Source organism: Rhinolophus sinicus, linkage group LG01, assembly GCF_036562045.2.
Source record: "Rhinolophus sinicus isolate RSC01 linkage group LG01, ASM3656204v1, whole genome shotgun sequence".
NCBI lineage: Eukaryota > Metazoa > Chordata > Mammalia > Chiroptera > Rhinolophidae > Rhinolophus > Rhinolophus sinicus.
The window spans coordinates 93,653,473-93,677,625 of NC_133751.1; the positions used below are offsets into that span (position 1 = coordinate 93,653,473).

The 24,153-nt window shown below is 37.2% G+C and overlaps 1 protein-coding gene across 11 annotated transcripts in view; it reads left to right on the plus strand.

Moving 5' to 3' along the window:
• Nucleotides 1-24,153, plus strand: part of ROBO1 (roundabout guidance receptor 1) — a 1,112,802-nt gene that overhangs the window by 691,502 nt on the left and 397,147 nt on the right. For 3 of the 11 annotated variants that reach the window (XM_019750011.2, XM_074333398.1, XM_074333404.1), the window contains exon 1: nucleotides 11,747-11,877. The exons of the other annotated variants lie outside the window; for them this stretch is intronic. In XM_019750011.2, the coding sequence (XP_019605570.1) occupies nucleotides 11,823-11,877 (55 nt within the window). In that variant the 5' untranslated portion in view covers nucleotides 11,747-11,822. Of the gene's footprint in view, nucleotides 1-11,746; nucleotides 11,878-24,153 lie in introns of those variants that run through there. 11 annotated transcript variants of the gene reach the window in all.

The window sequence follows — 24,153 nt, forward strand, 5'->3', positions numbered from 1 at the left end:
TCCGTTAATTCAAGTATACATGGAAGTGAATCATGTTATTGAAAAAATATACCTCTTTACATAGGCTCTAGATACCAATTTATCGGAAGAATGTAATTAAAATTCCTTTTTAAAGATATATAAGCATTTAATCATGCTTTGAGCTATATTTGCATAGAATTTTATGATATTTACAATACTTCCCTATAAAGTAGGTATACAGCATAGCATTCCTAACAACTTTAGAACCTAACTCTACCCCATTTATACGATACATGTCCAATGACCTTATTTAATCCTCCCAAGAAAAGAATTCTTCAAAGTGTTTTAAACTTAAGACCAGAATAGTTTCTCAGTCTTGACACTATCCATATATTGACCGATTTATTCTTTGTTGTGGGTGATGGGGTGTCCTGTGTAATGTAAGATGTTTAACAGTACCCCTTGTCTTTACACACTAGGTGCCAATAGCACCTTCTCCCCTCCCCTTCCCCAAGTTGTAACAACAACAGAGGTCTCTGAACATCACCTAATATCCTCTGGGTCAGGGGGAGAGGGCAAAATGACCCTAGATTGAGAACCCTGAAATAGATGAAACTTTTAAGCAATTGCCCATTTCCTTTTTGGAATTGAATAGTTATTAGGTAGGAGGAAAAGTCATTGCTGTTTTTGCAATTATTTTTAACCTTTTAAACCGCAATGACTTTTGCACCAACCTATAGATTAAGTGCAAAAGGCACGAATGCCCAGATATCTGCAATATAGACTTTCTTCTTATTCCTCCTCTTAGTCTAGCCAAGTATTTCTCAAAATTTAGTATACTGTACAGAATTATAAGCACAAAATCATAGTCAAGTTACTTTGATAAGAGGCGAAATCACCGTAGGTGAACAAATCAGAAGTCATTACCACCACTGAGAAGTTTACAAGATTTGCTGAAGAGGCGGGCTTAAAACGTATATTTTCACAGCAATTATGTTATCGGTGCTATGAAGAAATCATGGAAGTTTCTCTGAGAACATTTCCCAGATACACCTGACCTATTGGGAAAGGTGAGGAATGGCACATCTGGGAAGGCTTTTGTGAGAAAGAGACTTTCATCTCAGCCTTAGAGGAGGTGTAGGAGTTACTCAGGGGAAGTCTGAGCTAAAAGGCAATTTTTTAAAAAAAGGCAAATTCTTCTTCAGTTCGTGTTCTGGTCCCTGTATCACATAGTTTCCACCTGGAAAATGCATTTAATTATGTTCTAGGATGTATAAACATGTCTAAAGATACATCTCTATATTCATTATCTCCTTTTAAAGTATTCTTACATTGTGAAACATTAAAGGAGCAGGATCAGAAAAATCTAGCGCAGCGAATAATCTGGTTTATTAATTAGACTTTGCCAAGTGTTCTGTATATTTCTGTATAAATTAAACAGAATTGACAAAACTTGACAATGATTATATTTAAATTGACAACAGATTTGCCAGGTAAAGGCCTAATTTTTAAAAAGTGATAAAATTACTACACTCAAGAAATGACATTACATCTTCAATTTCCAAAGCATCCAATTAAGAATTGATGCCCTTTCTTTAAATTCCCTAACTCTATAGCTCATATTTCAAAAGGGAAGGGAGGATAATTACATATTTCAAACTCTTATTGTACAGTAAGCCACATATGAAATTTAGAGGAAAATCAAGAAATAGGTGATGTTAACCAAAATACTATGATTTGGATAAACTAGGATGTACATGATACACCTAGGCTGATTCCTATTTAGACCAGTAGGTTTATGTATGGTCATTTTATAGTCACTGTCAATAATTGTGGTAACCAAAAGTTACACAATGTATGCTCCCTGCTGAAAAGAGCAATGAGCAAAATAATGAATTGTGCTTAAGTTTATGCTTTTTCCCAAAGGGAATTGTTTAGGAAAAGGCTTCTGTCTTGATTTATTGCCCTTACTAAAAGAAAAGAGTTTACTTTCTGGTGTGAAATACAAAACCTGTGAAATTCTAGCATACTTGTGAAATACAAACATTTTCATTTATTAATCAGTTGTAATGAAAACAAAAGGCACCCCTTGAATAAATAAATAATCAACCCATTGGGAAAAAAGTGAACATTTCAGGGGTTAAAAATTGTCTAGTAGTTCTTCATTATTGTCTGTGATTTTTAACTCTTACATATGTTGATTCTCAGATCATTTAAACAGTCTGCATGGCAACTCCAAACAATCAAGCAACTTAAATTGTGGGATATTGTATTTCTTCAATAGAATATCTGTGATTCAAATGAAATTTTATAACAATTTAACTGGCAAGACAACATCATAGTATGATTTTTAAAAAAATCAGGTTCTATGCACCTTAATAGCAATTGGAAATAAATTAAATATCTGACAATTAGAGATTACATATATTTTTTAACACTTAGGAATTACATATATTTTAGTATAATCATGTGATGGAATTCTATTTCACTCTTTTAATGATGATATTGAAGAACATTTTATAACATGGAAAAATTTTTATAACGCATTGTTCAGTGAAAATATATGTTACATACCAGTTTTTAGAGTATTGTAAGAAGAAAAGTCTATACATACAGATTTTAAAAAAACAAAGAAAAAAGGCTATACAATAAAATGTTGATAGCATATATATTATAAATGAGAAAACTGTAAATTTTGGTTTTTTATTTGTGTATTTTCCAAATTTTCTAAAAATATATCACTCCTATATTTTGAAGAAATATAAATAATATCTCATTAGAACCAATTAGCTTCTGAAAATGGGGCTATATACCACATTACTTTTAATATGTATTCTAAAAATATTTGTGGCAAAACATTGACATGCTAAATTTATAAAACAATATTTTACTTTGTAATTGAAATATATAAATAAAAAATAATGTGTTAGAAATCATTGAATGAACAGAATAAGTTTTTAGGATGTTTTTGTTGGTAAGGTTTTTTACTGGCTTCAGCAAACATCTGTTTTGTTTCAAAGATACGCACATGATATATAAATGCAACAAGAAAGGTACTGTACCATTGAAATTCTACCTTCTACGTGTAATAAAGTAGCTTTAAAATAGTATGTAGTGATAGGGAATTGAAAAGATGAGATTAGATCAACTCAACAAAGACTTTTAGTTAGAATAGTGGAATTGGATGATTTATTTTGGAATGTGGCCAGGATACTAAAGAACAGGTGATTAAACTCTTGAGAAAACGTATAATTATCCTTGTTAAGACAGTAGGTTTACATTTCATTTTAATTTTCAACAGCAGTTTGTTTTTCAGTGACAATTGTAGGATATGGATTCAGCATTTATCCACAAGAATGAGCACTTCCAAATTTAGATTCCTAGTCCACAATCACACCAAGAAGCTATTAAATCCCAGAGCCCCAATTTAGCTTTTCAAATGCTGAAGTCATTTTTCCATAAGCCATAGGAGAGAAATATTAGGTTGGTGCAACAGTTATTGCGATTTTTGCAATTATTTTTAACCTTTTAAACCGCAATGACTTTTGCACCAACCTAATACATTAATAAGCTGTAAAATAAATAACAGAAAGCTTTCAACATAATGTATAATTTATTTATTATTTATTATTATATAAATTATTTATTATTAATGTTATTATTCTTATTATTTATGATGAAGTTGGATGCTCTTTTCCCAAAGTTAATAAAACACTAAATATTTAGGCCTACTTTTTATTTACTGATCTAGAAAATAATCTCTAAATATGAAACTAACAGAATTTCAAGATGCTTTTCAAATCACATAATATTTCTTTAATCAACTGATTAAAATAACTGTTAGAACTTAGGTAAAATATTATTCAGAATAAACAAAACAGCAGGTGGGACTAAATATAATGAATGTACAAAATCAAACATAAATACCAATACATATACCTCAATCCTCTAAATATTTTTAGACAGGATTTTTTTAAAAAGCATTGAAAAACCAAAAACATTAAACAATTTTGTAAAACACATCTGCAGAATTAAACAGAATGTAAATTACTTACAAAATAGTTTGTGTTCAAATTGCAAGCTTATATAGTATGTCATTCAGCTGTGCAGCTGTAAACTACGATCTCAATTTAAGTGAATTGTAACTGATGATTAGAATAGTATATGCTTGGTTGCAGATATATCTGGAAGCAAGAAACCAAAAGACAGCAAAATTCTATGGTAAGATATATACATATACATATATATATAATATATATATATATATATTATATATATATATAATATATATATTTTTTTCTGAATATACTCTGAAGATCTTAATAAACTTGTACTATACATTTTTCCATGCTTTCTCATCAGAATTAAGAGAAACTTAAACCCCTTTGAATATTTGGACATCATTTAAACATCTAAATTCCATATAGAAGTAGAACTACAGATGCATATACTTTAGTCACTTTTATATACTTATTCCTAACAAACAAAACAAAACTTACACATCGAGTGTTTTCTCTGGCTATACCCGAATCTGTAAGAATAAGATTAGTTTAATCAAAAACTTTTATTTGCACCTCACAGTCTGGTATAGGGGTAAGATCCACATAGCCAAGTTTCAAATTTGTGTCCGGGCTCACATTAGCTGACTATCTCCTCGTGTATAAAATAGGATAATAATAGGAACTGATCTAATAATGTGTTTCTGAGGATTTAAATGAGTTAAACTATATAAAATACTTACAACACCTCTAGCGCATAAGGCTATGCCAATGTTGGCTGTTGTTATTTTTATTCTATTAGGAACTGGAAATAGAAAAATGAAAAAAAAAACATGATTCCTATATTACTGAAGATTAGTTAGAAATATGTAAAATTCACTATATAATATAGTAATAATATAATATGTGTTATACTACACCATATTCAATGATGGAAGTATTTTAAAGGTAGAGAATCTTGACCAAGAATTTCTGATTAACCTACTCTGGTGGAAAGAACTCTCTAGCGATGTAGAGGACTGGGACCTAGTTTTAAGTAAAGTACTAAGCAAAAGAGTGTTCTAGGGGAAGTCAGTGTCATTAGACGTCAGGTTTCTCATTTATGGAAAGTTAATTTTGAAAGTTGTTTTTAGTTTGAACTGTATACACTTTAACATAGGTTCCAACCTCTTTGCTCCTGAATAACCCGACCCAGATAAGCATATGCTTACGGAGTTAGAACCTTGTTTTTCAAGTTATTGAAGTTCATGAGACATCAACTCTATGTGTGACATTAACTATCAGTTCTATGTCAGTTAAAGTGGGTAAAAATGATTGAACTCTATAGTGGAGAAATCATGCTTCAGAACTATAGAAATAGGTTCAATAAAGAAGCATTTTCCCAAAAGACATATTAACAGACAATGAAATAAGACTCATTCATTTGTTCAATAAACATTTGAATGCCTACTTGGTACAAAATGTTATTTTGGATGCTGGGAATATAAGTGTAAATAAAGTAGTCAAGAATCCCTGACTTATGTAACATTCTAAGAGAAGCCGGGGGCAGTCAATAAAAATAAATAGGAAATATTTAATATCTTAGGTGAGGGTAAGTGCTTTGGAGAAAGAAAAGAAGAAGAAAAACAAAGCATGAAAGGGATACCAAAAGTATTGTATAAGGATGTCATTTTAAAGTTCGTGATCAGAAAAAGCCTCTGTGAGATGTTTTGATTTTATTAAAGAGGAAAGAGAGTGGGTTTGCAGATGCATGGAGGTAAGTTCTCCACCCAGAGAAAGTGCAAAATCTGAGGCAGGTGGCTGCCTGATAGCATTCTAGGAATGGCATAGAGGCTGTTGTGGTAAAGTTGGGAGGATGGGAAACCAGCTCATGTGAGGCCTTGTAGATTTCTAGAAACAGTGGGTTCTCACTTTAATAAGTAAGATGGGAAACTACTGGAGGGTTCTGACCTGAGCAGAGACATGATCTCACTTAGGTTTCAACTCGGGATCCCTCTGGCTACTCTATGAAGAAAAGCCTAGAAGTCTAGTTAGTTGGATTTGATCTTTCTCAGTAAGGAATACTGTATTGCTCATTTCAAGACAAATACATTTTCTCCCAAGTAAGCACCATGCTTGCTCGTGTGCAGTCCAGTCAGCGAAAGATCTTAGTCTTCACCTCTGGAGCACTGGAGGTATTGCTATAGCACTAGCATGGTACATAGAATGAGCAACCTCTACTAACAGCATAGAGCCTCCCAAAAACCGGCCTTTCCCTGGGGACTCACAATTCTCATTTGCATAGTAAAGGTTTTGGGATTTACATGTGTTGAAACTAAGGTCTCCTGAGCCTATCCTATCATGGAACTTCCTCCCCCACCCCCACCCCTACCCCATGTGCTTTGGTTCCAAACAACCTGGGTTCAAATATAAGATCTGTGGCTTTTGGACCTCTGAATTTTGAGTTAACAATGTACTCTCTCAACCTCATGTCTAAATAAGGACAACGATACCATCCCACGTGATCATGGTCAGAATTGGATCAGAAAATGTTTGTGAAAGGTCCAAAACAGCACCTTCAATCAGTGCTAATTCCAGGTGTCCTCTCCTTTACCTTCAAAAACCACTCATCCATTCGCTTTAAAGGAGTAAATTCTAGTGAGACTGAAGTCAGTAATGCTTAAGGACCCAGGCTCAGTCAAAAGGCCTTTGCAATATGGCAGCGAGTTTCAGAACATCTACAGTGTCCCCAAGATGCTGAGATGCTAAAAGCAAGCACAGTCACAGTAATTCCACAGCAAACTGGAGTGTATTATAGTTTGTATTTTTTAATGAGCCTTAGAGATTGTTAGTGAGAATGGAGACCATGATTGAGGCCAATGGAGTTCTAGCCCATCTTTTCCTGTATTGAAAACATTGGGTGTGCCTCAAGTCTTTAGTAAGTGAAGACAGATAACCCTGGAAACCTCTTCTCCCTATGGTTCCTGGTTTGAGACATCTAATCACCCATTCGAATAGGCAGAAAAGGAAAAAAATAAAAATAATGCTATTAAAATGGACGCTGTGTACATATGAAAGAAGCATCGTGATAAACTTCACTTTCTTTAATGCTTAGTAATAAAGTAACACGTATTTTAATATTCTTCCTAGCACTATTTTCTTTAGTTTTTGTTTTACTGCTCTAATCCTAAATTATTTTTCTTCCCTAAACTCTTATTGCATACCCACCATATGTAATTTATTACATGTGACTTGTTGCTGTCACATATAGCAACTAGAATCAGTAAGTAATACTGCATCGCTCATTTGAGCAAAAATAAGTTTTTTGCCCAGGTAATTACCATATGTGGTTTAGTGAGGAAAATTGAAAATCTTGATTATCATAAATGGGTGTTAAAGATATTACTACAGTAGCAACATGACATGGACTGAGCATTGTTTACTAGAGAGACACGGCTTCTCCGTAGATATTCAACAGATGTGAGTTTATTCTCCCTTCAGAATTAGAGTGACTTCAGGTTGCTTCCTAAACTGAGGCTTTTCTTATATATGGAAACTTAGAAAAATGCTCAAATGTTAGATTATTCAAATAGTCAACCCAGTTCAATCAATTAGAAATGAACTGTTGAAAAATTATTCAGCAATTTTATGTAAAAAAAAAAAAAGGCTAAGCTAGCTGTTGTACCCTAAGGGATAGTATCTTGGAGAACACAGCGCAGCCTGGGCGTGTACTCAGTGTATCACGCTGCTTCTCACCAGAGCTCCTGGTATTTCCCGTTTGCATCCCAGGCTTGGTCTGATTCTAAGAATTCTTCCTAAGAGGGGATGAGAGAGAAAGGTTCTGGTTTGTAGTTTCCTTAGGAGCTCTACTTTGCCCCTCCTGATCTGGGTAAGTGATATCTGGAGTCCCTGGAGAGACCCTGGGAATTTGGTTATTTCCCGAGTTCCTGTAACTACCCCCATGAAAGATAAAATCAGATCAGATCCACCCATGAGATTATTAATTTTGACAGTCAAAGAAGCCCCTATTCACGGGACTACTGGAATGTATTATTTTTGTTTCCTTAAAATTCTCAAGGAGACATTTTAGGATTCCTGAATTTCATCAGCTCCAAATGAGACCAGAATTCTTTAAATGAAACTTTAGAATCCATGACGACTTGTTCATATCATAATGATCAGAATAGTGTTTCTGGGTGCAAATTAAGATTTTCTCCTTATCTTGGTCTTGTCTCCCAACCAACTAGTCTGGAATGTTCTCTTGTGCATGTCAGAGTTGCCTGAGGACCTGACAGGCGTAGGTGCTCTATTCATGTGTACTCATACACACTCATGTTCACACATATACTCATTGAGCATTTCACGCCTTCTCCTATGTAATTTAGTGTTCAGCAGCAAAAAAAATGAAAGGTGACAGGTAGCTATAATTCATCCACCTCCAGGAACGTACTAAGCAGTTATTTAACCGAGAAGACATTTTGTTTTTACTTCTTTAGATAGGTTGCACTTTGGATCTTACATAGCTCCTTATAGTAAGAGCTCTGAGGGCCTGGTGGATAGGTTTCTATTTGCATCTTGGCCCTATGGAGCCCTTTATTGTTTCTTACACATAGATAATGTTGATGAAATGTTTGTTTGTATGGGTAAGGGTAAATGAGTGAAAGGAAGTAGTTACAGAAGTTCTTAGGTACATTCAGTTTCACTTGTTATAGATCCCTAATATTTTCTGAATACAAATGTCTTCAGATGCCACCTTTACTAATGTTTCGTAGAAAAGTACACTTTGGATGAAGCAGGGGAAGAATAAAGGATTAACATGGGAATTGGTGGTGATGGCCCTCAACAGGGAGCTGGCCAAAAGTTAGTTCCTTGAGGATTCTTATTGTTGACTCTTGTAGGAAGTATAATTACTAGGGGTAGGATGATGTGTGTGTGGGTGGGGAGAGTTGTTGCTAACTGAATTTGAGAAATAAAAGCAAGTGTTAATATGGCTCCTGTTCAATGGCAATGAGATAAATGTTAAAGGAGATCTTGAGAAATCTTAGCAAACTTCTGGAGATCAGGAGATTCACTTTGGAGAAACAATGTAATAGGGATATTTACATATATTCTACTTTCTATTTAAATGTATACATTCTTTCCTAAGTGGAAGTTCAAAATCTTTATTTAAAAATGCACTCAGATGATATGAGGATTTAAAGGATTCTCTTCCTCTCTCTCTTTTTCATGTACTATGCTTTAGCTTCTTTATTTCCTATTACTAGGTAAGCTTATCTTAAAGGCGTGTTTTATCCCCAGAAAACAAGATGTACCATTGTATGTTTTTCACTAAATGCTCTTTCATAAAGACCAAATCAATGAACGTTTTTAAACATTTACTGCACATTCTTGTTTTTGTTGCTAGAAAGATTTTGGTTGGAGTCTTTGAAATCTTATCTCCAGCATGTTTACTGAATTTTCAGTCAGCTTTCTCAGTATTAAACTATCTTTCACTTTCAGAGATAGGTGCTGTTAATCAGAGGTGGTTTTTTTTCCCCCTACAAAATTCTGCCCCAAGGTCATTGGTTGTGCCAGCAGTAACCAAAATGAAATGTACAATTTGCTTAAAAAAAAAAAAATCTTTTGTTAGGTAATGCATGTGTTTACTTAAAAAAAAAAAAAAAATAGAAAAGCACAACAGTACATAGAAAAGAGCAAATTCATCCCCACCTCTCTAGCTATCATGGAATTCTCCTCTCTAGAGACAGCCACTGCAAGCAGGTCTTGGTATAGCCTGATAGAAACCAAATAATCATTTTGAAGTTTCTGTACATAGCTTTGTAGATAATTTATTTAAAAAGGTTCTAAATACCAATATCTACCACTCATTGGGCACTCACTACTACGTTTAAGGTGTTTTACAGTGACTTATTTAATAGAAAGAAAAAAAATGAATGAATCAATGTAAAAATGCCTGTCAGATGTGCTAGGTTTGTTTTGCTTTGGATATGATTTGTTCATACTTGTTAATACCTCAAGTCCCTATTTCTCAGAAGAGAAAACTGATTTGGCATGGTAGCAGGGCTAATAACTGGTAGGTTGAGATTTCAGGGTTGGTGGATTGGGTGTCAAAGGCCACGCCCTTTGGTTTTGAAATTCTGAATGGCTTCTGTTGTAACTGCAACCTCTGGGGTAGTAAAGGATGCTCTTTGTATTTGTCCCTTTTCCTTAATTAATCCCCCATTGTTAACATTTTAATTCCTAAAGTCAATGGAGTTGAAGGAGAGGCTCTCCAGTGAAACATAAAGAGAATGCCCGTTAGCCCACCCGAAACCTTCGAATTCGATAGTTTTGCAACACGTACCTCAACAACTACAATTGAAAAGAAAGTGATTGTTGTAAGGGTGCCCATTTATTATCTAGACATATTCTAGATAATCATCGCTCTATCTCCTGTCCTAAATGCTTGTTTGCCCAAATTTGATGGGGAAAAAAAAGGAAACGATGACGGATTAAGGTTATTTGAGAGTTTATTCCAACTCCTGGAAGCGGTAAAGAAGAGGTTAAACTGGACCAGGAGGGTTTTTGAAGTCTTTGGTTGGGAGGTTCCATTTGGAGAAAGGTGCAGGGGAGTTAAGGGTGGCGAGAGAAACAAGGCAAGTTTCCATTGGCTTGGATTTTTTATCCTGAGCAGTTTGATTCTCATCTGAGGGCGCAGTCGGGCACCTTTGACTTTTGAATGGAAATATTCATGAGCAAAACTTGCCAGACCGGCGTCTGGAGAGTAGAGTGAAGCATGGAAAGTACCGCACGGTCCCTTTAAGTATTCCTGTGTCCGGGAGGAGAGGGCGGAAACTGGGAGCCTCGGGGAAGGTGGGGGAAACCCACTGCAATTGAGCCAGAGAAGAGGCAGCGTGAGAGCAGAAACTTCAGACACTGCTGATCCCGGCGCAGCTCGGGTGTGCCGCGGCGGCCGTCGCTCCCACCCACAGCAGCGTCCTCCTCGCCCCTCTCCGCCAACCCAGGGAGGTTCGGGAGCTGCTTCTCTGCAACCACCACGAGCCAGGCTGCGAGCAGTCACCCTCAGGAAGTTTGCGCTCCAGCGTCCCAGCCTCGGCGAGTTCGGGGTGCCTTGTGCGCGCGCCCCTGCGGACGAGGGGCCCGGGGCGATCATGAGCGCAGTACGGGGTTGGAGGCGCGGGGGAGGCATGCGTGTGTCCGCGTACGTGCTGCTGTCCCCAATGCCCTCCGTATCCCCCAAGTGATGGGAACAAGGGCCCGGCCAGGCAGCCTCTGTTGCCGCACCGCCCCCTCGTTCGCTCTCAGCGCGCGGAGTCACCCAGGCACACCCCCAGCACCCTGTGCCAGTCCTCCGAGCTGCTGCCGCTGCCTTTGCTGCCTTCGCCTCCGCCTCGAGTGGCCAGCTGTTGACCGGGCTTGCCTGTAGACGGAGAAGCACTTTTTGGCCCTCCCTGATTCGTTCCCACACCCCAACTTTGCTGCTGCCGCCGCGCCTGCCTTTACCGCGGCACTCCGCGCTCAGTGTGGGGGCGCACGCCGGGAGGCTCGGCAAGACGGTGAGGCAGAACACCACACAACTGCTCTTCTGCTTCGGCTCTTTGTTGTTGGCTTTGGATGGTCCTTGGAAGTGGCCGAGCCTCCTCGGAAACCCTGGAGCCAGAGACGGCAAACCTTGGAATTCTTAGTCAGCAAAGTGCTCTGAGATAGTGACAAGCGTCCGGAAAGGTCCACTAGTAGTAACTGCCCTGAAACTCCTGGCGGATTGACCCACGTTGCTTATATTAAGCCTTTGTGTGTAGTGTGTGGTGTGTGGCTTCATTAATTTGGGGACCCCATTTCTGCTCCTCTTGGCATGAGACTGTATGCAGGATCCACCCGAGGACAATGATCGCGGAGCCTGCTCACTTTTACCTCTTTGGATTAATATGTCTCTGTTCAGGTAAACCCCGCGTCTTCTTTCTTCACCATTCATCCCTCTAGCACGCCCCATCTCCACTTTTCAAATCAAACCCCGAACTGCGTTTCTGCGACCTCTCCCTTCGAAGGCCGGAGGGGCTCGATCTATGCAGGAGTTTTAGATGAAAAGATTCCTAGTTCTTATTTTGGGTCGACCCTTTTCCCCATCGCCCAAGACCCCTCGAGCCTTTCGCAGACCTCGGCCTTTTGCCAAGTTCAGGGCACGCCCAGATCACTCTTGGCAAACGCGTGTCTTAGCGCAGGGGTGGGAGGAGGCCGCGGTTGGCGGTGAGTTTGGGCCCCCTGGATGAGCCAAAGTGAGTTTCATCCTTCGGCTGCTTCCTTTGGGGAGGAAGATGTGCGCCGGGAGAACTGGTGGCCCAGAGACCCGCCTGGATTCCTGAACCTGGTCCTCCAATACGCCCCTCCTCCTCCGAGCACAAGGGGTTATTAGTAGTTGTTTTATGTAACCAAAGTCTGTAATTAAATTCGATTCTGAAGAAACTTCAGGAAATAACTCCTTCTTACGGTAGGATATAAACTAGCCACTCTGCCTGGCTGGGTTTAGAAGGAAAACAGGCGGTTGCAGCTATCTGAAAGGGAGCAGTTAGTTGCCTGGGGATTTTCATTGGGAAGGGAAAACAGAAGGCTGAATTTAGGATTTGGGGGATTAATTAAATAGTACTGAAACTCTCCATATGAAGTGTTGGAAGGATGCTGCAAAGGGATCCTTCTGACATAAGAGTATATATACACTGTAACTACTACACTTACAAATAGTTTTTTTACACTCCCCAAGAAACTTTTACTGTGGGTGAACAGAGCCACAACTCAACTTTTCTTTCTTTCCTTTTGGTAGATTCTGGTTTCAATCAAGGATCCGATTTCAGGCCTTAAAACACACGCTGTTGCGCGCGCGCGCAAGGACACACACACACAAACACACACTCATACACTGCACCTCAGGGAATTTTTTATAGTCGAATACTGAGCTTCAAGTTGCATCAGGGCCTATAGGTTAAAGTCACTCAATTTGCGTGATTATGAAACAGTTTTGAAAGGTTGCTTTGAGCTTTTTGCTGTCCACACCTATGGCTTATATTTGGGTGAAGGATTTTGCTTAAATTAATGAACTATGAAAAAGAAAAGCGCATATCAGCTAAACGATAGCAAATAAACCCCTAAAAGAATTTTAGCCCACAAAATATGCTTCCTGGCTGAAAGGAACATTTACAACAAAACTAAAGAAGAAATTTGTTAAATTGATATTCGTTTGAAGAAAACTGAAGCTCCAGCCTATGTCACAGTAGATGGATGAATAGATGAAACTAACTCTTTGGGGCCACCTCTTCTTACTGCCGGCTTCCCCTTTCTGTAATGTAGCTTTTTTCTTCCTTTGCAGGTCTGAATGATTGAATAGTTTCCCACCCCAATGACCAGCCATGGATGCAAATCAAAAACATTAGATCGGATCTCTCTATTTGTCTCTTTGCTGTGTCTCCCCCTAGTTTAATTTACAGCTTCAGATACCTTTGAGATTTTTGTTGATTCACCTTCTCAGTTAAAGTTTATTCACGTGTGTAAAGTGAAGTGTCAGTGTGATAAATGACTGGAGGGGCAGATTACTGAAGATAGGGGGATTAATGGTCATTAGTCACTGTTTGAGCTGAGTTTGTATATGTTGGGACATTTTATCATGGCTGTAGATTAAAGATAGGGTCACAGTAATAGGGTATCACTGAAAGCTGGTCTCTTCGGTGTGCAAATTCTGTCTTCACTTGGGGAAATATCCGGGGAGGGGGTGTACCAGCCTTTCAGATTTAATAATTTAATTAGTAGTTAGTATCTGAGGTTTATAATTTAAATAGATAGGAGGTGTTTATAATCTTAGACTTAAACTGATTTCTGCCTGTGTTTTTCTAATTTAATTTTCCATTTAAGTCGTTGATGATTTTTAATAAGCCTACATTTTTTTTTAGGTGTACTTATCTATTTCTTTGGCAAGTTTGCAGGTCAGAAGTACCCTTGTGAAGTGCTCCCTCATACTTAATCTGAAGCTATTAATCATTCCTCTGATGGCTTTCACACTTGCTGTGAATCTGAACTTGGGAGGCCCGTCAAATTATTGGACTGCTGGGGTGATTTCATGGCAGTGTGTTACTCTAAAGTCACACTATTGATTTGAATAAAACCTCACAGAACTTAGATAAGTAACTAGACTTGGGTGTGCTCAAGACACCTGGTCAGGGAATGAATGAAGTTCTTGAAAGATTGTGTTTCATGTCTTGCCTCAAGCATAAGATCACAGTCTATCGCTTGTTAATGGAGTGTATTTAAGAGAAATGTGGTGAGCTTAAATAAATCAAAGTGTACTGAGGGGGTAAGGTACCTTCAACAAGATTTAACCTGTAAAAGCATCTATTGGTTGTCAGTTGTTTTTTCTTTCATTCTTTTCCCTTTTAACATGGTTGCCAACTTAACAAGCCCTACAGTTTTCTTCAAACAGATTATAAACCTCATTTTGATGTGTTGATGTCATACTTAACATCAAGTATTATGTTTAAGAGTATGTGTTTGCTTTGTGTAGTCTTTTATTTATTAACCTAATGAATGCTATAATAGATAACTTTTTATTCTAGGAAACTAAGATTTTGAAGAAAAGTGGATATCTCTTTAGAACTTCATGTATTAGGTGAATTTCTTTAGGGAGTTTGTATACCTGAGTTCTTTTCCTATGGATAGCTAGACTTTTGGTGAAAGGGTCAGAGAGGGTAGCACCGAACAAAACAATCTGTGTGATCTCCCAGGAACTGATTCTAAACCTTCTCCCTTCATAGACTTCCTCTCCTCAACTCCATTTGTGAGAACCTCCTTTTAAGTGCAAAAGTGATTGAATTTCAGTTCAAATTTAGGATGAGATCAGAATTTCAAATAAAGGGGAAGTTTATTTGTGCTATCTTTTCTTTTTTTTTCTTTTGAGGGTAGGTTTTTTGTCTTTTGAAGATGGGCATGTTTTTAGATAAGTTTCACTATGTGAGCTACTTATCTGGGTCTCTGGTCTCTTATTCCTCCCCACCCCACCCCTTCTTCATTCCCACCATTTTATCTCTCTCTCTCTCTCTCTCTGGCAAGATTCTTTGGTAATTCCAATAATTTTTTATTAGTTTCTTTATAAACTTTTTGGCTTTTAAATATACTAACATGAATGCTATGACATCATTGAAAATATCCTTATTTCTTGATAATAGGCCCTCTATTTACAATGTTTTGAACAGAAAGTGTACCTGAAATTTTTCCTCAGTCTTCACTATGACAAATTAAACATTCTTGTGTGAGTTAAAGGAGTGCAAAATGCTGAATTTCAAGCCTACAGTGGAAGTTGTTTGTTTGTTTATATATTTTGCATTGAGTAGAAACATATAATTAAAAATACTGGGCGAGAGGAATAAAATTGGGAAGAAACTGAGTAACAGCTTGCCAGTGGAGATCAGAAATAGTTGAGTCTTCATGTGCCACATTCTGTGTTCACAAAAGATGCTAAGGTGATGTTTAGGTTCATTTCTAGCACTTTTAAAAAGGTTTAATTCTTAAAATAAAAGTATAACTGCCTTGTAAGCTTGATTTCTTATAGAAAAATCGAAGGAAATCAAAATCAATATTTGATTTAAAATTAGGGCTAAAATCATCTGTGGAATAAATTAAGAAATTTTGTAATAAGAAAGGGAGAAAAAAGTGAAACCAGAAGCAGAAGTCTAGAAAAGTATAGTAGTAGAAACAGATCAAGAATTTAGCTAGGTTTAAAATACAGGAAGAGGTGGAGTGGAAGTAGGTAGACGTAGCAGCCAAATCTAAGTGCACCCTCTGACCCATACAGCTAGAAAAGCATCTCTGAAAATGGATTTCCAAAAATTTGATGGCCGTATGTATACTACCTATTTAACAACTATATAAAGAAGTAGACATTTTACATTTTTTGAAACAGAAAGCATTTGGAAACATGTTTAAATATTTAATGAGTTGATAGAATAGTTTTTATTTAAAGCTACATTTAATAAGACTTCAGAATATTGACTACCTCAGTTTATAGAGGAGTGAAAAAGTTAGTGGTTGCTTTCTATATCATAGCACGTTTGCTTAGAGCAGACCAATAAAGTAAAAGAAGGAAATAAAAAAAAAGGGGTCAAATTGAAATTCTGGGGTACCATAAAAAATTTTATGACGATGACAACTATTGCTATGAAGATATGACTATCATTTATTGAACATTCATCATTATCTTAATTAATGCTTCTACGAACCCTATGGTATAGGTGCTGTTATTAGTAAAAATATTACCTTATCTTTATTTTATCGTTGTAGAATCTACATCATAGAGAGTTAGGAGATGTGGATGGGCAAGGATTTGAACCAAGCTGATTGTAAAACTCTTAACTACCGCACTTTCCTAGTTGAAAGAGAGAAATGAAGAATATAAATAAGAAAGATTAAAGGCTCAATCAATTTTTTACCTCTAAACTTGTCCAAAGAAAATCCGTCCAAATAAGACTGTCTGGAACACTTGAGAATTTGTAAGGGAGGCATTCTTTTTCTTGCCATTAAGTAACTGGTCTTTAAATTTTTAGATCACCTGGCAAGATAACCAATTATTGTATCCAACCAACTCATATCCAGCCTTTGTCGCATCTGCATTTTTTGAGACACTTCAAAGAAGAAACTGAACAGAAGTCAAAAACAGTGACCGCTGGTGATGTAGATGCTTAGCGATTTCAAGCTGCATTTTGGAAAATGAATGCTGTTCTCGTTCATGCACACTTCTTGAGGGAAGATTTTTCTGTGAGTCCAATGGCAAATAATTGGTACTCATCAGCAAAGAGCCCAGTGAGAGAGAGAGAGACAGTCATTTCCCCTGGGGTCACTCTTCCCCTCTGGGTTGGACATGGGCTGGTGGTCATTTAGTAGTAGATGGGCCTTCTGGTTGACAGATGAGTCACTTCATGGTTACTGATCATGGAAGAGTTGAGGTTAATACCTGGTTGATCAGCTGGTTGGAAACTGCTTATGCATAGCCAATAAAGTTGCCATCCTGTAGAGATCAAAAGGCCACCTCTTTTCTTTACAATTCTGGATTAGCATGGTTTCCCACTCCCCTTCTCCCTCCACTTTCAGCCCTTCCCTTCAATCTTGCTGTGGAAGAAGAGGAAGAAAAAAGATTATCTAGTGTACAGGGGATAGCTTTGATCTCCACTTCTTTGCCTTCTCTTTTAAACCATCCAAAAGACTGTTCCTAACACGGGAAGGTATCATGTTGCTTGCTTCATGGGAGAGCTCAGTCTCATTTTCCTTCAGCCAAAACAGGCTGCTATAAATTCCCTTACTTCTGTGATTTTACTTGGCTTCCAAACATCTTATGACAATATTGTTCCACACATAAAACAATATTTAGAACTGCATGACTGTGCGTATTTTTCTGACTACATTGAAGGAAAGAAGAACCTCTGTGGTGTTCACAGCTGTCCATGGCTTAGGGCTGGAAAAGAATATCTGTTTATTTTATTTAATTAATTTATGTCATGCTTTGGGGGAGAGTTTATAGAAGATAGACAATTGTAGAAAATGTCCTTGTATCACAAGTTTGATGCTAAATAGTGCATAGGCTTAATGCCTGTCACCTAGTTTAACATGTAAATGAAGCATTAAAGCACCGTGAATGGATACAAGCAAATGGCCAACAGAGGTATGTGGTCCTGAGTTAGGTGGGAATACATTCTTTTGTTGATCTATTATTTATTTATTTATTGAAAAGATTTTATTGGGGAAGGGGAACAGGATTTTATTGGGGAACAGTGTGTACTTCCAGAACTTTTTTTCAAGCAAGTTGTTGTCCTTTCAATCTTAGTTGTGGAGGGCGCAGCTCAGCTCCAGGTCCAGTTGCCGTTGCTAGTTGCAGGGGGCACAGTCCACCATCCCTTGCGGGAGTTGAACTGGCAACCTTGTGGTAGAGAGGATGTGTTCCAACCAACTGAGACATCTGGGAGCTCAGCGGCAGCTCAGCTCAAGGTGCTGTGTTCAATCTTAGTAGCAGGGGTGCAGCCCACCATCCCTTGTGGGAATCGAGGAATCAATCGAACCAGCAGCCTTGTGGTTGAGAGCCTACTTGCCTATGTGGAAATCAAACCCGCAGCCTTTGGAGTTAGGAGCATGGAGCTCCAACCGCCTGAGCCACCAGGCTGGCCTGTTGATCTATTTTTTAGATTGTGTTAGTCTTCTTTAGTAGAAAACCTATTATTTTTTCCCAAGGCTTTTTTTTTTTTTTAAACTTTTATTTATTTAAGTGTGTTATTCCAGGACCCATCAGCTCCAAGTCAAGTAGTTGTTTCAATCTAGTTGTGCAGGGCGCAGCTCACAGTGGCCCATGCAGGGATCGAACTGGCAACCTTGTTGTTAATAGCACCACACTCTAACAAACCGAGCTAACAGGCTGCCCCTAGAAAACCTATGTTTAATGCACTTCTAGCAGTGGCAGCTCATGGTGCTACTTTCTCAAGATGCTCTTGATTGGATTTCAGAAAGTATCAAGTTCAAAAATGGGCCACCTATGCCTAGGTTCAACTCATCTATACATGACCTGAGAGCCAGGGATGGCTTATTCAGTCAGCTATGGAAGGAGCATGGAGTACTTGGAAGTTTCCTTTAAAATTATTTGCAAGAAGTTCTGGAGAATAGTGGAGACCCAGTTTGTTATCCCTGTTCCTTTGTAGACTTTTCATGTGAGGAAAAGTAGTATTTTAAGAATAACAAAATTGTGTCATGTGGCCATGTATTACTTTAAAAATCATTTCAGATGCATATCTCTTGATTTAACTTAAAATTTCAGTAAGCATAATAAGAGACAGTGGTTATATGACCGTAAAATCTTTTTTAGTGTGATATGTATGGTCATAATTTAGGCACCATTATGGGGAAAAACGTCATCTTGGTAAGCTCATACCTGGATTTTAACAGAAGGGGAAACAGGCTCGATACTAGTTTCCACTAATGTCACTGAGGCCCTTGTATGTCATTAGCAATTCCAGGTAGATTTTGGAAAGAAAATGAGGCCAAAGAATGAGTGAAACAGGCCATACACATCGGTTTTAAGATCATTTGGCATCATATGGTGCTAATGAGATAAACTAAGTCTTATAGTTTGATCTCTAAACTTAAATAATTTGCATACCATGTTACATTTTCTGTTTTAGCATGTGATTTTTTTTCTTTCCCCCACTAAGGTGTACTAACTTTTAGTTTGGTTAAAAGTGTCTGCCTGCAATTCTTTTCCTATATAAAGGAAATACAAATATACACTTTTTACTTTCACAGATCTAAAGCTGATTTTGTTGACTCACCCTACATTTAAAAGGCTGACTTTATCACTTTGAAACTTCACTAAAATGGTGCTTGCTCCTATAACGAAGTGAGTTAAAGCACATTTGTATGTGTTAACCACACGCCTCTGGGTAGCTTTAAACTACTTCAGTTGCCTCGTTTGAGAAGTAATTTCAGTGTCTCCAGACTATTCAATTAGCTAGTTGTCTGAATGAAGTAAAGTGGCTTGTACAGGCTGTGGAAAAGAAACTCATGTGTTTTTCTCTGTTGCATTTGAGGGGAAGTGAAAGTTTTCTTAGCAAAAGTAGTATCACATTTGGAACTAGAACTTGCTTAAATTAATGAGTTTAGTGATACAGAGGGTACATTTTAAGAAAGGAAAAACTGTATTAAGATGTAATACCCAATATATACCGATAACAAAAGGTAACAAGTCATGTGTATACATTTTTTGGCATCCCTGGTATATTTCCAAAACCTGAAAATGTAGAAGGAAAATACGAGAGGCAGAGACTTTACCTGGTACTCTGCGGAAAGGAGGGACATTCACTGACAAGATAGTTGCTATTAATCTTGATGAATTAGCATAAATAGAAGCATCATAATGGCAGCTATTTAGATTTGGTATAGTTCACTGTGTTATATGATCTTTTTTCCTGTTAAGGATCATTTAATCCCAGGAGCTCAACATTTCCTAGGACCTTATATTAAAAGTTACCCTTTAACCATTTTAAATTTGACATATTTAACAATGTTTTAAATACACGGTTATTGAACATACATGTTATTTATATACAATATAAATAATATAAATAATGCATATATACTGTTTAATATATATTTTTTTACTTGATAAATGAGGGAAAAAAGCAAGTGATTGAATTATATGATTAATTGATGCTGTATAGGCCCAATTTTATACGCTGAACCTGAAGGACTACCTTAATCAATAATAACATCTCTAGTAATAGTAATTTCAAAGCCTAAAATTTATAAAATGTTTACTATCTACCTGGAAAAGTGCCAGTGTGCCTTATCTTATTTAACACCACATTAGGAACAAATGCATTGTTATTATTTTTGTTTATCAACGTGGAAAATGAGGTTCAGAAAAGTAAAGTTTCTTGCCTAGGGTCAGTCAGCTAGTGTCATGGAGTGAGGATTTGGAAACAGCCCATCTGGCCCCAGGATTTTTGCTCTTCACCATTATGTAGACACACTACACTATGCTCTTAAAGGAAAATGATTGTGTTAGTAGATGAAACAGTATAGACTGTGTATAACAAGGCAAAGATGCTTTTTGTGTGAGGGAAGTAGCTTGTGCTATCAAGCTGTTTTACTTCCGTTTTAGATGTTAGATTTTTCTGGTATATGTGATTATTTGTTTCTCTCTTCTGCTTGTCTCATGATAACCCACCAAAAAGAGTGCACCCTAGTATTATACACCATAGAACACAGAAACATTTAGTTGAGCCCCATAACATGGCTTAGTGGAATTCAGTGATGTTCAGTTTATGGAGTAAATTTGAGATAGTAAGAACCAAGTAAGTGTTGTGAGAGCTCAATTGTATAAGTGAATAGAAATTTTCACTGTCTATTCACTTATACAATTGAGGGGGGTGGTAGAAGAGGGTAAACGGGGTTAAATATATGGTGATGGAAGGAGAACTAAACTGACTGGGTGGTGAACACGCAATGTGATATATAGATGATGTGTTATAGAATTTTACGCTTGAAACTTATTTAATTTTACTAACCATTGTCACCTCATAAATTTAATTTATTGTCAACCCAATAAATTTAATTAAAAATTTTTTTTCTTACGTAGAAAATGCTATCACTGGGATCTAACTTCTCTAAGAAAATTGTATTGAAATTTTGTTTCTTGAGTTTGAAAGTAGATGATTTACTTAGTGATAGATAATAAAATCATTTTAAGCAGTAGCTTGGTTAGAATCTGTGATTACCATTCCTTTAAAGTTGTGTCCTTCTCATATGACAAGTTTTTTTCTTTTTTTAACATTTTTTTATTGGGGAAGGGGAACAGGACTTTATTGGGGAACAGTGTGTACTTCCAGGACTTTTTTCCAAGTCAGGTTGTTGTCCTTTCAGTCTTAGTTGTGGAGGGCGCAGCTCAGCTCCAGGTCCAGCTGCCGTTGCTAGTTGCTAGTTGCAGGGGGCGCAGCCCACCATCCCTTGTGGGACTCGAATCATTGAACCGGCAACCCTGTGGTTGAGAGCCCACTGGCCCACGTGGGAATCAAACTGGCAACCTTCGGAGTTAGGAGCATGGAGCTCTAACCACCTGAGCCACCGGGCCGGCCCTCATATGACAAGTTTTATAGAAAGCAAAGAATATGTCATTGGTTAACTGACCCCTGTGAGTGAAACCTGCCAGAGTCTGTAATAACTATCAAAAAAGTACTATAACCAATACCCTTTCAGAAGTAATGCAGTTTTCAAAATGTTATTCTTTTGCTTTTCTTACTCTTTTAAATCTATATGTCTAAGATTGTTTTATAATTTCTTAGGTATAGGTTTCTCAGCTAAACTCAGTGGTTTTCTACAAAGGTATTTACAAATACATCGATGGGAGGTACATTTATATTCTCATCTGTATTTCTATAGGTTTGTGACTTTACATAAGGTTTAATGGAAGATTGAAGCTTTTCCAAGTTCCTTACTTTGTACCACTAATCAAAACAGCATCATATCTAAAATGGTCCTTTATAGGAGACCTGGGGTCTTAGACTTAGGCTTTTACTCTTTGTTTTAAAGTATACGTCATAAAAATTTTATTTCTGTGCATTCATTGTTTTGCAGTGTGCCGTTCATTTGTGCTTGATAATGCTACTTGTTTATTATTAGTGGATTTTAATAACGTTGTATTCCTCAGTAAACTAATTACTATCAATCTTGAGAACAATAAAAAAATTATTATTAACCAGCTGTCAACACAACTAGTAGTAGTGTTACTACTATTAGATACTTATGTTTCAGACATACTAGATAATGTGTAAGAGCTCTTAATACAAGATACAGGTTGTGTACATATAGACAGGAAAATGAATGTTGAATCACGTTAGTGAATTGTTGGCACTCTATGAATGAAAGATGTTTTGATATAATGGGAGGAGGGAGAACTACACTTTGGGAACTGACAGATCAAGGTGATTTACTTTGTCAGGGAAATCTTCCAAGAATCTGTAGGTTCCCAAAGAGAAAAAAGGAATCTCTTGTTTGGGGAGGGGAAGTATTGAAGAGGTGCATCTAGGAGTGGTGATCTGAAAAAACTGACATACTCTGTTTGAAGAAGTAAATTTTACGATTGGCTATATTATAGATTTTTACAACATTGTTATACTTTAAAGGTTATTATTTAGTAATTGCATTCATCCTTTCATTAATCGACCTTACCAGGCAACAAATTATTTTAAAAAAAAGAAGCTCATTCTTTGCACTTACGGAATTTATGGTGAATAGTTGATTGCCACGTAGGTACTTTAATAGAAGTATGCGTGACTGCTGTGCAATACTATGTTAGACCATAAAAAGCTTCCATCAAATGGAGAAAAGGTTATGTAAATAAATGTAAACGTGGTGACCTAAATCTTAGAGATTAAGACATTTATTTTTTGGCATTTTCCCTGAGGGTACGGACAGCAGTATACAGATACATAGACTTAAATATGATGCAATGTGTATTATATAGGTTTCCCTGCTATCCAAAAGTAGGGTTCCTATGCAATCTTTCCTAAGCTGAAATGGTGTAAAGGGAAGAAGCAATTACCTTGGGACACATCTTGCTCTCGGATGCACACAATAAATCGAGATAAAGCACAGATGTCCACAGACACAGTTCAAAGCTATGATGGCTTGTTGCTGAGATGCTGGGTGTGGTTCCCAGGGAAGGAGCTCAGCGGGGTCACTTCCTCTGCCTCTGTAGTAAATATCTCACTGCACATCAAACGCTGAATGCTACTTTAGCTTTGCGCCTTTTTTCATAAAAGAGAAAATCCTCTTTGGATTCCCTTCCATTAGTGAAAACAGGTACTAATAATAGTTCTTTAGTAAAAGTGAAGAGGCATAAAGCAAACTTTTGAAAAACAGGGGGCCTATGTTGATCTTTACCTGTCAGAGACTCGGTTGGACAGTACATACCTTAGTGCATTCTCTCTCTGCACTCCTACCCTCTCTGCAGTACCCGGAATGCAGAGTCTTTATTCTCCCTCATCACGTTAGATGACAGGAACCATCTCCTCATGGTATGGAAGAGTCTATGTACCGTTTTCTTTCTTTTTAAATTTCTCATGTTAAGTTAAGAATCAACTTTATTTCCTGTCCTACTGGCCTTGGTATTTACACTCCAAAGCTACCATGGTAAACCTAGTGCAGTTGCTACATGGAACTTCGTCAGTATTTGAAGCCAGTGATTATGTTCTTTCTAAACCTTCTATTCTCCAGACACAAATCCTGATTTTCTTCCAATTTTCCTCATATTATAAAGAGTCATTTTCCTTGGTTATGTTGTTCTTGTTGTTATTGTTTTTAATTTCTATTTTGCCAGTGTCCTAAAGTGTAACATAAAGTTTAAGGACTCTACTTTCCTTTTTAGTTAAAAATGTAGATAACTTTCACATTTTTCCTAGTCTTCTGATACATCTTTTATCTAAAAGTTATCTCGATATCGGGATTTAATGCTATTGTAGATCAGGAGATTTAAAATGTAGTAGGAAGCTAGTAGATACTTATCTTGCTACGTTAATTTCCCACTGGTATATAAGATATCTTATATCTTAGAACTTCTCTCTCTGGTCTAAGGTCGTAATTCTTGTCAGGGAAGATAAACAAAGTAGAATTTGTGAGTTTTTGTTTTTCTTCTCTGACAGTATTG